Source organism: Bicyclus anynana, chromosome 2 (assembly GCF_947172395.1).
Source record: "Bicyclus anynana chromosome 2, ilBicAnyn1.1, whole genome shotgun sequence".
Lineage (NCBI taxonomy): Eukaryota > Metazoa > Arthropoda > Insecta > Lepidoptera > Nymphalidae > Bicyclus > Bicyclus anynana.
Genome location: NC_069084.1, coordinates 9,818,814 through 9,831,134, shown reverse-complemented (window position 1 = coordinate 9,831,134; position 12,321 = coordinate 9,818,814). Strand labels below are relative to the sequence as shown.

The following is a 12,321-nucleotide window of genomic DNA, read 5'->3' as shown; positions in this document are numbered from 1 at the left end:
CTGCCTCTGATTCCGGAGGGTGTGGGTTCGAATCCGGTCCGGGGCATGCACCTCCAACTTTTCAGTTGTGTGCATTTTAAGAAATTAAATATCACGTGTCTCAATCGGTGAAGGAAAACATCGTGAGGAAACCTGCATACCAGAAAATTATCTTAATTCTCTGCGTGTGTGAAGTCTGCCAATCCGAATTAGGCCAGCGTGGTGGACTAATGGTCTTGCCCCTCTCATTCTGAGAGGAGACTCGAGCTCAGCAGTGAGCCGAATATGGGTTGATGACTATATACCCGCGGTATTTTTTATACTTAAACTGAATTTCACGTGGACGAAGTCGCGGGCGTCCGTGAGTGGTCAATAAGATTGGTGCTTGTTTGTGTAACCCACGGGCCATATTATACCCTACCTACCACTACCTACCCTTTAAAAGTAGGTACATATTATCTACTGCCTACTCTATGGGCCACGTGTAACAATAACGCATGCGTCAAAAATTCACCCTTATCTGGAATAGGGATTACAATATCTACTTGTCGATATTTAATTACAAAATATATGAAAGGTACTTACTAAAGTTTTTTTAGGTAGATTAGGTATGTATCATTTTATGGCTTTAACTACGTATATGTTTTTATTTTAAATTGAAATATATTTTTCATGTTTATATATTACGAGAAATAAGGACGTTAAAATAAATATGAACATACATACATACATAGACTGCCACAATCATTACCTACCCTTCCTTTTGGCTTCGCCGTAGTCGGGTAAAAATAACACCCGTACTTAAACTCAAAACTTATCCACTAGTCTGCACAAATTGTCCAAGCAAAAAACGCCAGAGTGCTCAAGCTGCCTACCTAGCGCGACTGAATTCTCGATTTTATGAACACAAACCATACACCACTTTACAGCACTTATTTTTAATACATCTTTAAATATAGAAATATTGCATAAAACCATTAAAATTAAAATGTTTAATAAACATGCGGATGTTCGATATTTATGCAGTTAGAAGTACGAGTAAGCATCTATTATATAAATTTGAGAAAAATATCTCGTTTTAGCAGACTCAGAAGTGGATTACAAAAAATAAGAAAACCAATGTCGAATAAAGGTCATTCATTCACAATATTTGTCAGCAATGTCAGTTTGATTTGTTAATAATGTTTGTCCGGTGGACAACATAATTAACAAATCAAACTATAACCAAAATAAGACCTTAAACTGAACTGTGAGAACTGTGGATAGCTCGAACGTCACGAGCATACTGAAGCTGACCGGACGACGAATGCCTCATATCGCAAGTCGTTCTCGCCAACCGATTGCTACCCCTCTCTAACTCCCCACTATTTACGGAAACAAATCGCGCTACCTGACGTCATTTGCGTCTTAGACCAAGAAGTACCATTTCCCACTGTATGCTTATGCTTCAATAAATTCTTTTTCTATCCATTTATTAGTTAAGTATTATGAATAATAAATATAATAACAATTAAAACATTTTTTGTATTCACGATTTTTTTGCTGCCATTCCTGAAATAGGTCAAACAATACCGATATTCGATAATAATTCTAGCGCGCGCAACACTACACACCCTTCCCACATCAAAATCAGATGTTCGCGCGCGCGCCATGACAGTGTTCTCTTGAGGCCATTGACGTCGAAAGTATTTAGAGCGTTATTCATCGTTAAAACATTCGTCATTGTACATTTTTTATTCGTAAGTAAACTAAATATTTTTCAGTATTAAGTCTTTAATTTATTAAAAATATTTTATAAGTATTTTTTAATACTCGCTTTGGTTCGGTCAAATAGAAAACTATTTCACAAACGGCCTAGACCCGTAGAGCGTAGTAGCTGGTAGAGAGAGATGTGAAAACGAGTACGCGTAGTAAAATAACGTTATTTATGTAACATATTTTTATAGCGTTATACATTTTAAAACTTGATTTTTTAAGGTCTCGTGCAAAAGTAAATCATTCAAGCTGGCGATCAACAATTGGTGGAGGGAGCCGGATATGGGAGGTGAATTTTTCCTTGTATGTTTAATCTTTATTCTTCTAGATATTTTTAGTATAGGTACCTACCTACTTTTTTTAAAATAATTTTAACTTTTGCTACATCTATACAATTGTTATTAACAAAGCTACAAAAAGAAGTAGGTGTCTTAAACTTTAATAATCTGAAACCTAACTTGAAAAGTAATTAACTCTTCTAATAGATTGTCTACTGTTCCTTATAGTTCTTTTGACATATCTTTAAACAGATTTGCCAACTTGTGTTAGTAAATATAGTGTAACGTTTGTTGTGAAGGCCTATTAAATTAAATCGACCTACTCTCATCGTGGAACAATTTACTAGTGTAACTAATGTTTTCTGGAACATTATAATGGAATAAAACAAACTTGATAATGTTATTGTTCCATAGAATCCATATATTATTAATAAGCAGTTTCTAAAGGAAATATCACAAATCAAAAGTATATAATGCAAATAACGCGTTTATTGAAATAATACAAGGCCAGTACGAACAAGCTGGGACTGCTCGCGTATAATTTCCCTAAACCAATTCAGAGATTTGTTCAATTCACTAAATTTGTTTAGGGAAAAGATAAAATTGTGTTGTCATTTTAACATTCTCCGTGATTTGGTCAAATCCCTTAGGAGATTGACCAAATCCGTGTTTTTATCATATCTTTGCGACATATACTTTACAAACACTTGTGATACGTTTGCATTGTAAATCTATACAATGTCAAAACACGCTGGTTCTGGCCTTGTATATTTTCTTAAAGTATTCACTGAATTATCCTCAGAATGTATATTTTCCAAAACTTTACTTTTCTGAAACCATACAGTGCCTGAACACTGAGTGCGTACTGTAGCGCTATTCTGTAACGATGTTTCTATAACTCGCAAGTGCGAGTTTCGAATTCACCTCTATCTCTCTCTGTCTAACACGATACTTAAGACTGTAAAGGATAGAAGTGATTTCAAAATTCGCACTTGCGAGTTATACAGAACATAGTTACGGAATAGTACTGCTGGTCTTGTATAATAAAACCTTAAGGTAGGGTTGCCTACCAATTTAAGTTATGATTCCTTGAAATGAGCATATAATATTAAATTGTGATAATATAATGGCATAGTCACTTATATTGAACAATAACTTGTTAATTGCAGATGATGATGATGTATAAAATTTCAGGGGAGCGCGAGGGCTGCGCCGCATCACGGATGTGGCGCAGTGCTTGCGGTACATTGGTTTGTCCAGGGGCCGATGAAGCATGGAAACAGATTGTTGATACCTCGGCTTCAGATTCAGTGTGGCATTCGTTGAGGAACTGTGTCGCATATCAGGTATCGTCTTTATTAACAGAATTAACGACGTACTCACTTTTATTTTGTTTTTCATTCTTTATGAAAACATGATTTCTTTTTTTACAATGTATTTATTTTCTGTATATTTGCAGGCAGGAGTATGGCAAAATCTCCTCATAAAAGGAATTCCGGATGTGATGCATTCTGCCGCTTTCAAGCTTGCGATAGTGCTACGGCATACACCATCTGAGCTCACTGTGGGTCTACTGGCAGATATGTTGCATTTACATCCACAGTCTGTTAGTACATTAGTATGCTTAGTGATTTTTGCAATTTGCCTTTGACTAAATCTTATACAACATATTTTTATTTGATTTTTTCAGCAAGATTTAACAGCTTACGTTTTAGCTTTACTAACTGACGATGAAGCATGGTGTGGAAGTTGTGGTGCTAGTGCTGGTATACCAGGTATGAAATACATAACGAATTAAGAAATAAGCTCTATAATACCTTATTCAAATTTGTGATGAAATGCATGCCATACCATGCATGCATCATTCAGCATGGAACTATGGAAATACGCTGGTAAAGAGACATATTTTCAAATAAAAGTCTTACTTCCCTTAATAAGCTTTTGTCAACGAACGTGTCTAACGTTCGTTTTGTAAACCCAGCTTGCGCTTTTATTAACTTATAGATGGTATTATGACGGTTTAAATTCATATTAAAATGTTAATATTTTATTTTAATTTATTTTGCTAATACAGGTGTAGCTGGGGGTATGGGTGGTGGCGCGCCTCTCCGCGATTTACAACTTTTTGGTGACTGCGAGTTAGCCGTGCTTGCTTCTTCACGTGAGGAGTATGATGCGCACGCCAAGTTGGTACGGGCCGAGTACAATAACCTTACACATCATAACTATGTGGAACTGCGCATCAAGGTAAACTTATTCTAAGATAAAATGAAGTAACAGCAACGTTTAATGTGATGAATCAAACTTTACGAGCTCACTCAGATACGAAGACTTTCTGACGTCAACCCTCCTTGGGAATTCTCAGCCTTGTCGGAATGTGGGTAACAATATTACATTAAATCTATAATGTTTATATGTTGCCCACTTGCGACGTTTTCCCTTAGTCGCCTTTTACGACATCCACGGGAATTTATGGAGCGGTCCTATTCTTACACTGGGAACCGCACAGTAAATTTTATGAACATAATATTTTGATATCTGGCTGCTCAGAGATTGCGTTTCTGACACCTGTCAATGTCACCTTTTTATATTTGTTATTTAATTAATAATAAAATTTTTATAGCTAATAGTAATAATTTTAGCCCAAAATTAATACGTTTATTGTTTTTTTTTATTTATTTGGTCCACCAGTGACTGTTGCAGCATTTACACAAATACAATCTAAAAAAAACACAAACACAAGGCTCTGCACAATCAAATGAAGGTAGACACGGCATGCACATTTCCGTAATATTAAAATAAATTAACGATTACATAAAATCAGTTTACATGAGAAAAAAAAATACATTTTACAGTAACAAGAAAAGGAAACATTTTACAACTACTATTTGAATATACTATATAATACAAAAAATAAAATGGAATTGGTAAAAACAAAAAGAAAAATTAGTTTAGCAAATCTAGTAAAACTAACTTGCGATATGTCCTTGGTGAGTCTATGTGGATACCTATAGACCGACTAAAAAACCAAAAACAGTTCTAGTGCGTTGCGATACGAGTAAAGTAATAGCTTTGCGAGGGTATCTACTAGGTGCCCTTAAGTTAATTTTGCTTAGAAGATTTGGTGCGTCTATCTGGTTTCTCAGTAATTTGTATAACAATGTGAGATCTAATAAGACTTCTTTTATCGAGCGTCAAAAATCTAAAGTGTCTTATACGGTCACTATATGAGACGACTGTTTTGTGAATATTTGCTGCATAAGATAGATGCCACATAAATCTTTTTTAAACTCGCTCCAGTCTTAGATAGTGGGTAGCATAATTGTTAAGTTAAGTTGACATGAATTATTAATGTTATTACTCTTTATTTAATAAAAGATATTTAAATATCGCATTGACATTGACAGGTGTCAGAAACGCAATCTCTGACCGGCCGGACTTTAATAAACTAAAAAGGTTTTTTTTGTTTTAGGTTCTTAATCAATTAGCCCAAATTCCAAAATTGTACCACACACCAGAGTTCGAGTGTTTTGAAGCTATTGCGAGGGAGAACATTGAGCGTGAAATCTGTACTCTGCGAGAACATCTGCATAGTGAACCTCATGAATAACATAGGTCACAAACTTATAATTTTGATTAATTTGCTGTTAGATTTTAAATTTGGACTTGAGATCTAAAGTGACAAGAGTTCAGGACATTCATACCTGACTTAACATGAAAATCGTAATAATAATAAATTTTATTATTAATACATTCTCCATTCCATTGTGTTTGTTTGTGTTGCAAATTATAGGTGTAGTACGTAACAATCCAACACGGAGTAATTACTCATATGGGATCTTGATTTGTCCACTTTCTTTGTTTATACTCGTACACCTACTTAATTGTTGCTAACAAAAATATTTAAACAATATAGATTAACTGTTTTAGAAATGTTAATATTTTCTGTTTTTTAATACTATTATATTTGTTCATTTTGTTTAATTTGCACATTTGTATGCAAGCAATTTTCTTGGACCATTTTAATATTGACTGATAGGAAAAATAAATAATTACAAATTATTTTAATAGATACTATAATGATAAATGTAACTTTTTATTTATAATAAAATAATATGACTTATTGATTTGTAATTGCTAGAGTAGTTCAGTTTTCTTCAATGTTTAATGTTAAATTAGTGATTACAAGGAATTTGACAATTCGATTATAACTATGAATACTTAAGTAGATTAAAAGATTTTGTTTAAATGTTCACATTTACGTTTTCATTGATATAAAAATAATTAATGTAGATAGGTGTACAGAAAAGTGGAAGTAAGTGGTTTCAGTTGTTTTAACACAACGGCAATCTCATATAAAAATAATGTGAAAATTTGACAAAGGCTATTATTGCGAGTGCTTATGATTAACATTGTATGATTATGTATTTTAAAAGTAATGCAATAAAATAATAAACTTAAAAAATGCAGCCTTTTTGTTAAATTCCGTAATATACCTAATATTGTCAAGCAAAGATATTTTACCCTATCAAAGCGTTGAAAAATACGATGATAAATATATGAATACACAAATAGCACCAAAAGAAAAAGGGGTTGAAACAGTTTTATTCCATTTACAGTTATATTATTTCAATCATGTGTAATTTTATGTCACTATTTTCATGTATTTGCCGACTCGATATCATCTAGGTACTTATCGCCTCGTTCACCTTTTAACGGGTTCGTATATTTGTTTGCTAAATATTGAAAATCAATAAAATACGAATCATTAGTAGAGACTTATTATTTGTTTAAAAAAAGAGACGACGAATTGGTATAATCTGATATTCGATGATTTCTAACTGTCTATATATTTTCCTATCTACGTTCTGACCGATTGGATTTTGGTTTTGGGTCCTACATAATTTTACCTACTTATAGAACAAAATATCAATTATATAAAGCAGATTTGTTATCACTTCTGAAGAGCGTCCCGAGTCGCAACCGTTATTTATAAACGCGTTAGATCGTTGATCTTATACTTTGACAGAGGGGTAACATCTAGCGAGGCAGTTCCATAAATAATTCATCTGAGTGACAAAACGACAATTTATTACAATATTATTTTCTTAAATATCGATAAATACAGAGCATCCCTATTCCCACTCCAATCCCTAGTGCGCTGTGTGAATTAAAAAAAAATATGTAAAAAAATATGGCGGCCGCGATCGCATAGCGATTCATTTCACGATTGTCAATAATTTGTCAAATAAAGTTTCGTAGATTGACTGTTCCATTGTTCTTGTATTCCAAAAATCTAATAGTTCTGTTCTTAGTTCTTTTTATTCGGTTTTTATTTTCATAAATAAGTTAATATTAGGTCACTAGGATTAACTACCTATTGTGCAGAATAGTTTCTACAGGTAAACTTAACGTGAAGAGAAAGGTTTACTACTTACTAACGACTCTTGTAGGTTTCGTCAATTAGTAACCTATTTTAAAAAAAGGGGCTCGTCGAATCACGGGAACATCGTCAAGTGCCAACGGATAGTAAGTACTCGTTTCATTGTGTGCGATGTTCGCAGGCCTTTACGATGTCTTGGAGAGGAAGGGAAGAACGCTCCCGCTGGGGTGAAAATCGAACGCGTTCGCCAGTGTGGGAAGATCGTCGCAGCGGCAGTCCAGCTCGAAGTATGCCACCGTCGCCGCGCGATCGCAGAGATCGTGATCGGCGCGATCGACAAGACCGTTACGAGCGCGATAGGGAGCACCGTGATAGGGATCGCGAACGTGAAATGGACCGATCAAGCCGCCGTGATCGGTACGATAAGCCCCGGGAACGTGACCGCGACAGGCGGCGCTCGCCGCGTCGTTACGATGACGACGACGTTCCTGCACCGCCTTCTCCACCTAAAATCAGTGGAGATTCTATTAGGAGATGTAATTCTCAGTCTAGGAGTCGCTCCAACAGCCGCGAGCGACAAGACACAGACAGCTATGATAGCAAATACGACAAGGAAAAGCATGACGACGGCCAAGTGGTGAATGCATCTCCTGGTGATTGGTTCTGTAAGTGTGGATCGTATAACTTCAAGAGACGGCAGATTTGCTACAGGCGAAACTGCCTGGGGAAAAGAACTGATGGGGTAGTGTATGGTGGTGATTCAGAGAGAGGTGGTCCTGATTCAGGAATAACAAAACGGTTGTTATTTAGGAGGCTTGACGCTCTAACAACTGAAGAGAAGATCTTGGAAGCAATAAAAGACAGGTGTTCAAAAGCAGTTCTAAACTCTATTGTGGGTATAACCATAGGCCGTGAGACTTTGACTGGTGCCTCGAAATGTTTGGCTTATATTAACTTTAATTCTATTGCTGACTCAACGGCTGCACATTCTGAATTGATTTCCCTAAAACCACCATTGACAATAGATTCTAGAGATGTTCTTATTTCATTTTATAATGAACCACAAAAAATTCAGAAGCCTATAAATTCTAATTCTACTGACTATTCTGCATATTATTCTCAAATGGCTAACTATGGATCATCCCAATCATTATCAGAGGCTGACAGAGTGAATGCGGCTGCTGCAGTTGCCCAGTCAGCAATATCTGCCGCCCAAGCACGTAGCATGTCTTGGACGCCAGTATCAGTTCCTGTATTTGTTCCATCATCAACATCACAGGTTTCTACAGTAACCAATATTCCAACCGGTGACAGTAAGACAGTATACTCTGCTCCAGATGTAAGGACATTTATGTATGATGAGACATCAGGTTACTACTATGATCCAGCAACAGGCTTATATTATGATGGCAATACACAATACTTTTTCAACAATCAAACAAACCAGTATATGTACTGGGATGCCAGTAGCTCGACATACATTGCTGCATCACAAACTCAAACCAACACAGATCAACCTAAACTGCAGAACCCTCCTCAGCCAAGTGTAGATAATACAATAGTCAAAGAACCTGAAGAAAAGAAAAAGAAAGATAAAGATGATAAAGTAAAAGTTGCTAAAAAGATAGCCAAAGATATGGAGAGGTGGGCACGAACATTAAATCAAAAGAAAGAAAATGCCCGGAGCAACTTTGTAATGGAACAACCCACTGACACTGGGCCTAGCAAAGGTTCTGCAGATATTGGTTTCTCTGTGCTGGGTGCTGGGCCGTCCTTGACAATGGTAAGAGAACTCTCGCCTCCACCAACTTTGCCAAGTGATGAATTCCTTATGAAAAAGACAGATACAGGTGTGTTTGACAGTGATGATGGTATAATAGATTGGTCAAAACTGACTTGCTTGATTTGTAAACGTAAATTCCCTTCAGTTGATGTACTATCCAAGCACAAAACATTGTCTGACTTGCATAAACAAAACCTAGCAGAATTCAGGAAAAGGAATGAATTGATGCCACCTACAAATGGATATAGGGATAGGGCAGCTGAAAGACGAATGAAGTTTGGTGAGGATGACCCACCACCAACCAGAAAGCGTTATGATCCACCAGAGGTGCATGCACCAGTTGTGTCTGCTCCGCCCCCATCAGTAGTAGATACAATAGGAGGTAAAATGTTGCAAAAAATGGGTTGGTCACAGGGAAGAGGGTTAGGGAAAGAAGAACAAGGAAGAATTGCTCCTATTGAAGCTGAACAGAGACCAAGCTTGGCCGGTTTGGGCCAAAAAAGAGGCATATACACGCCTACTCCTGGGTTGACATACAGAGATACAGTGAAAAAACTCATGATTGCAAGATACAAGGAGGTGGTTGGACAAGAAGATTGATTTAGAGGTGGGTACTGATTTGTATTTTTCCTGCTAACTTTTGTTTGTTGCAGGTTCAAGGGCTTTTGGTCAGTATACTCAAAATAAATCTATAATTAGAAGAGAGAAAACTTTTTTTAATAATTATTTTGTTACATTTTAATTTTTTCATAGCAATTTTATTGTTTATAATTTTTATTTCTTACTAACTATCTTGCAATAATTACATTTAGATCTTCATTTGAATGAATTTACATCTTTGAAAAGTTATAGGGGTTTTTATTGTACTATTTATGTGTGTAAAATCTGTTTGGTTGGAAATTAGAACTGTGTTTTCATGAAGAAATAAACAAGTATTTTCTGGGCATGATGGAGGTCCTAGATGTGGTCTTATGGGAAAAATGGTTTCATTACTGATTTAAATGGGTTACACATTATCTAATGGTTTGATTCTGTGTTACTATGCTAGATTTGGCGCCACAATGCAACAGAGCCTGCGCTATTGATGTGCCTGTTTTGCAATTGGTAAGTTCTTCAGGAGCTTTTTCACATTTATAATTACCATCTTCCTCCTACAGTTTATTCAGGTAAGTAAAAGTGCATCAATGGATAAAAGGATCAGAATGCAGTTGGATTCCAGATCATTTTTGTTTTATTACAATCATTATTCTTTTACAGAGGCTGATATATTATATTGTGTAAATATCATATTATATACATCTATGATTATGTCCATTTTGTTACCTATCTACCTACCAACTATATTTGTGTTAGGTAAAATTTACAATTTCATGTCTACAATAATTCTTGTAAGTAGATTGGTTACAAAATTGAGACTATTATACACAAAGATAACTCAGAATAATAACTTTTTGGTAAATATTGAAATCTTATAATTTTATATTTGTTATTAAAAAAAAATCTTTTGTGGATTAAACACATCAGGTATACTAAACATTTATTAACACAAAGTGCAGCTTTAATAATGTATTCTTCAAATGGAACTTTTCACAACAAAACTTTGATTTTTCATGGAAGAATATTTTATTTGTCTGAAAATTTATTATTTATAAAAACTAATGTATCAATCTTTATTGGCAAGACAAGCTGAGTAAACATTGGCTTCCAAGATTCAGCTCGGCATAATAAATTATGCCATCAAGCTCTGCAGCAATCTACATTATAAGGACATTTAGAGACTGAAAAATAATGAACTGTGATACACCTGTGATATACTGTGACATGTGAAGAAACGGTGAATGTGAACAATTGAGTAAATTTTACATTACTGATGATTGTGACTATTTATATTACAGAACCGGTCTGCTGCGAGACTCCGTGCCAAAACAAAGTTAAAAAATACTTTTAAGATTATTCTTTTGCATGTATTTATTGCAGTTAATTGTTCTATGAATTACAATTTATGTTTGTAATTACAAATAGTATTTAATGTAGTATCTCTACATGTTAATTCGCTTTAGGTGAAAATGTAGATAGGCAAAATGAATTTTTATTATTATTGAATAGGTTTGTTCAGAGCAATAAGTAAATTAATTACTACATAATAGTAACTTATAGCTGTTGGTTTTATTATATGTATATTTTATTTAAAGGTAATAAATATGTACCTTAATATAAACAAATGCCAACAAGAGCTTAAAATAAATTGTTAATTAGGTATGTACTTATGTATACATAATGCAACGAAACTGATGTTGTCAATTATAAATGCATTAAAATTCATGTAAGTACTATTTAATAAAGCCAGCATAATATGTTATGATACTAGGAACCTATTAGAGAATTGCTTAATTTTTTAGCAATTTTTTAGATTTACCTACCTTTGAAAAAATTGTTTTCATAAAGAAGTAATTTAATTTTGCTTAAACAGTACAGTTAAAATTAAAATTTCCCCAAGAAAAGTATTTAGGGATGTAGGTAATGTAATCCATTTATTGAATTTTCTTAATTAAATTATAATAATATTTAGAATATGATTATTACTGGTTACAATCTAAGTAGTTTATAATATTTTGCCCTTTGGAAAGCTATAGAGGCGTTAGGAAGATATGAAAATGATTTCTTAATAAAATGCAAGATGTATTATACAAGTAGGCAATGAATTTTCTATTACAAAACGTTAGGACCTCATTATATACTTTGTGCCTTTGCCTAGGCGTGTTTATGTATATTGTGTGTATATAGTTTTTCCAAATAAATCTTACTAAGGTATATTGTTACTGTTTGTTTTATTCTTTTGTTTACTGAAAGTACTTGCATACTTAGTAATATTGACAGGCACATTATATTTTTTCCACTCCAGTCTATCAATACAATAAAAGTAAATAGGTATTCATTATCAGCCCACCCTTCTCTTCTTACAGGAGAGTAAACTTATTACTTAAATGCCACGATGCTCCAAATTCCAATGCTAGTTGACTTGGCTGTCTTAGGATGATGATGTCGGTTAGCTCTAAGGCGAGTTGGTACAAGGCTGCGACTCGGGATCCATCTATAGATACCACAGATATATAATGTCAAAGGGATTATCTATTTACGGTGCG

The 12,321-nt window shown here is 34.5% G+C and overlaps 2 protein-coding genes across 6 annotated transcripts; both read left to right on the top strand.

The window, feature by feature from the left end:
• Positions 1 to 1,567: 1,567 nt before the first annotated feature.
• On the top strand, positions 1,568 to 6,490 carry LOC112047807 (uncharacterized). Of its 3 annotated transcripts, none has more exons than XM_024085057.2 (7): positions 1,568 to 1,718; positions 1,957 to 2,037; positions 3,182 to 3,358; positions 3,472 to 3,618; positions 3,703 to 3,787; positions 4,087 to 4,259; positions 5,485 to 6,490. In XM_024085057.2, exons 2-7 carry the CDS (start codon positions 2,017 to 2,019, stop codon positions 5,620 to 5,622), a joined length of 741 nt encoding a protein of 246 aa, XP_023940825.2. In that variant the 5' UTR covers positions 1,568 to 1,718; positions 1,957 to 2,016; the 3' UTR covers positions 5,623 to 6,490. The 3 variants fall into 3 exon arrangements, with proteins under 3 accessions (XP_023940825.2, XP_023940827.1, XP_023940826.1); XM_024085059.2 differs by having other exon boundaries at positions 1,569 to 1,718; positions 3,207 to 3,358; positions 5,485 to 6,489; XM_024085058.2 differs by having other exon boundaries at positions 1,569 to 1,718; positions 1,957 to 2,023; positions 3,207 to 3,358; positions 5,485 to 6,488.
• Positions 6,491 to 7,191: 701 nt separating this feature from the next.
• On the top strand, positions 7,192 to 11,997 carry LOC112047766 (RNA-binding protein 5-A). 3 transcript variants are annotated; one of them, XR_002886980.2, is made up of 4 exons: positions 7,192 to 7,414; positions 7,577 to 9,785; positions 10,227 to 10,282; positions 11,074 to 11,997. XR_002886980.2 is itself a non-coding variant. In XM_024085000.2 (3 exons), exon 2 carries the CDS (start codon positions 7,586 to 7,588, stop codon positions 9,776 to 9,778), a length of 2,193 nt encoding a protein of 730 aa, XP_023940768.2. In that variant the 5' UTR covers positions 7,192 to 7,414; positions 7,577 to 7,585; the 3' UTR covers positions 9,779 to 9,785; positions 10,227 to 11,997. The 3 variants fall into 3 exon arrangements, 2 of the variants coding, with proteins under 2 accessions (XP_023940768.2, XP_023940767.2); XM_024085000.2 differs by having other exon boundaries at positions 10,227 to 11,997; XM_024084999.2 differs by having other exon boundaries at positions 7,577 to 11,997.
• The last annotated feature ends 324 nt before the right edge of the window (positions 11,998 to 12,321 follow it).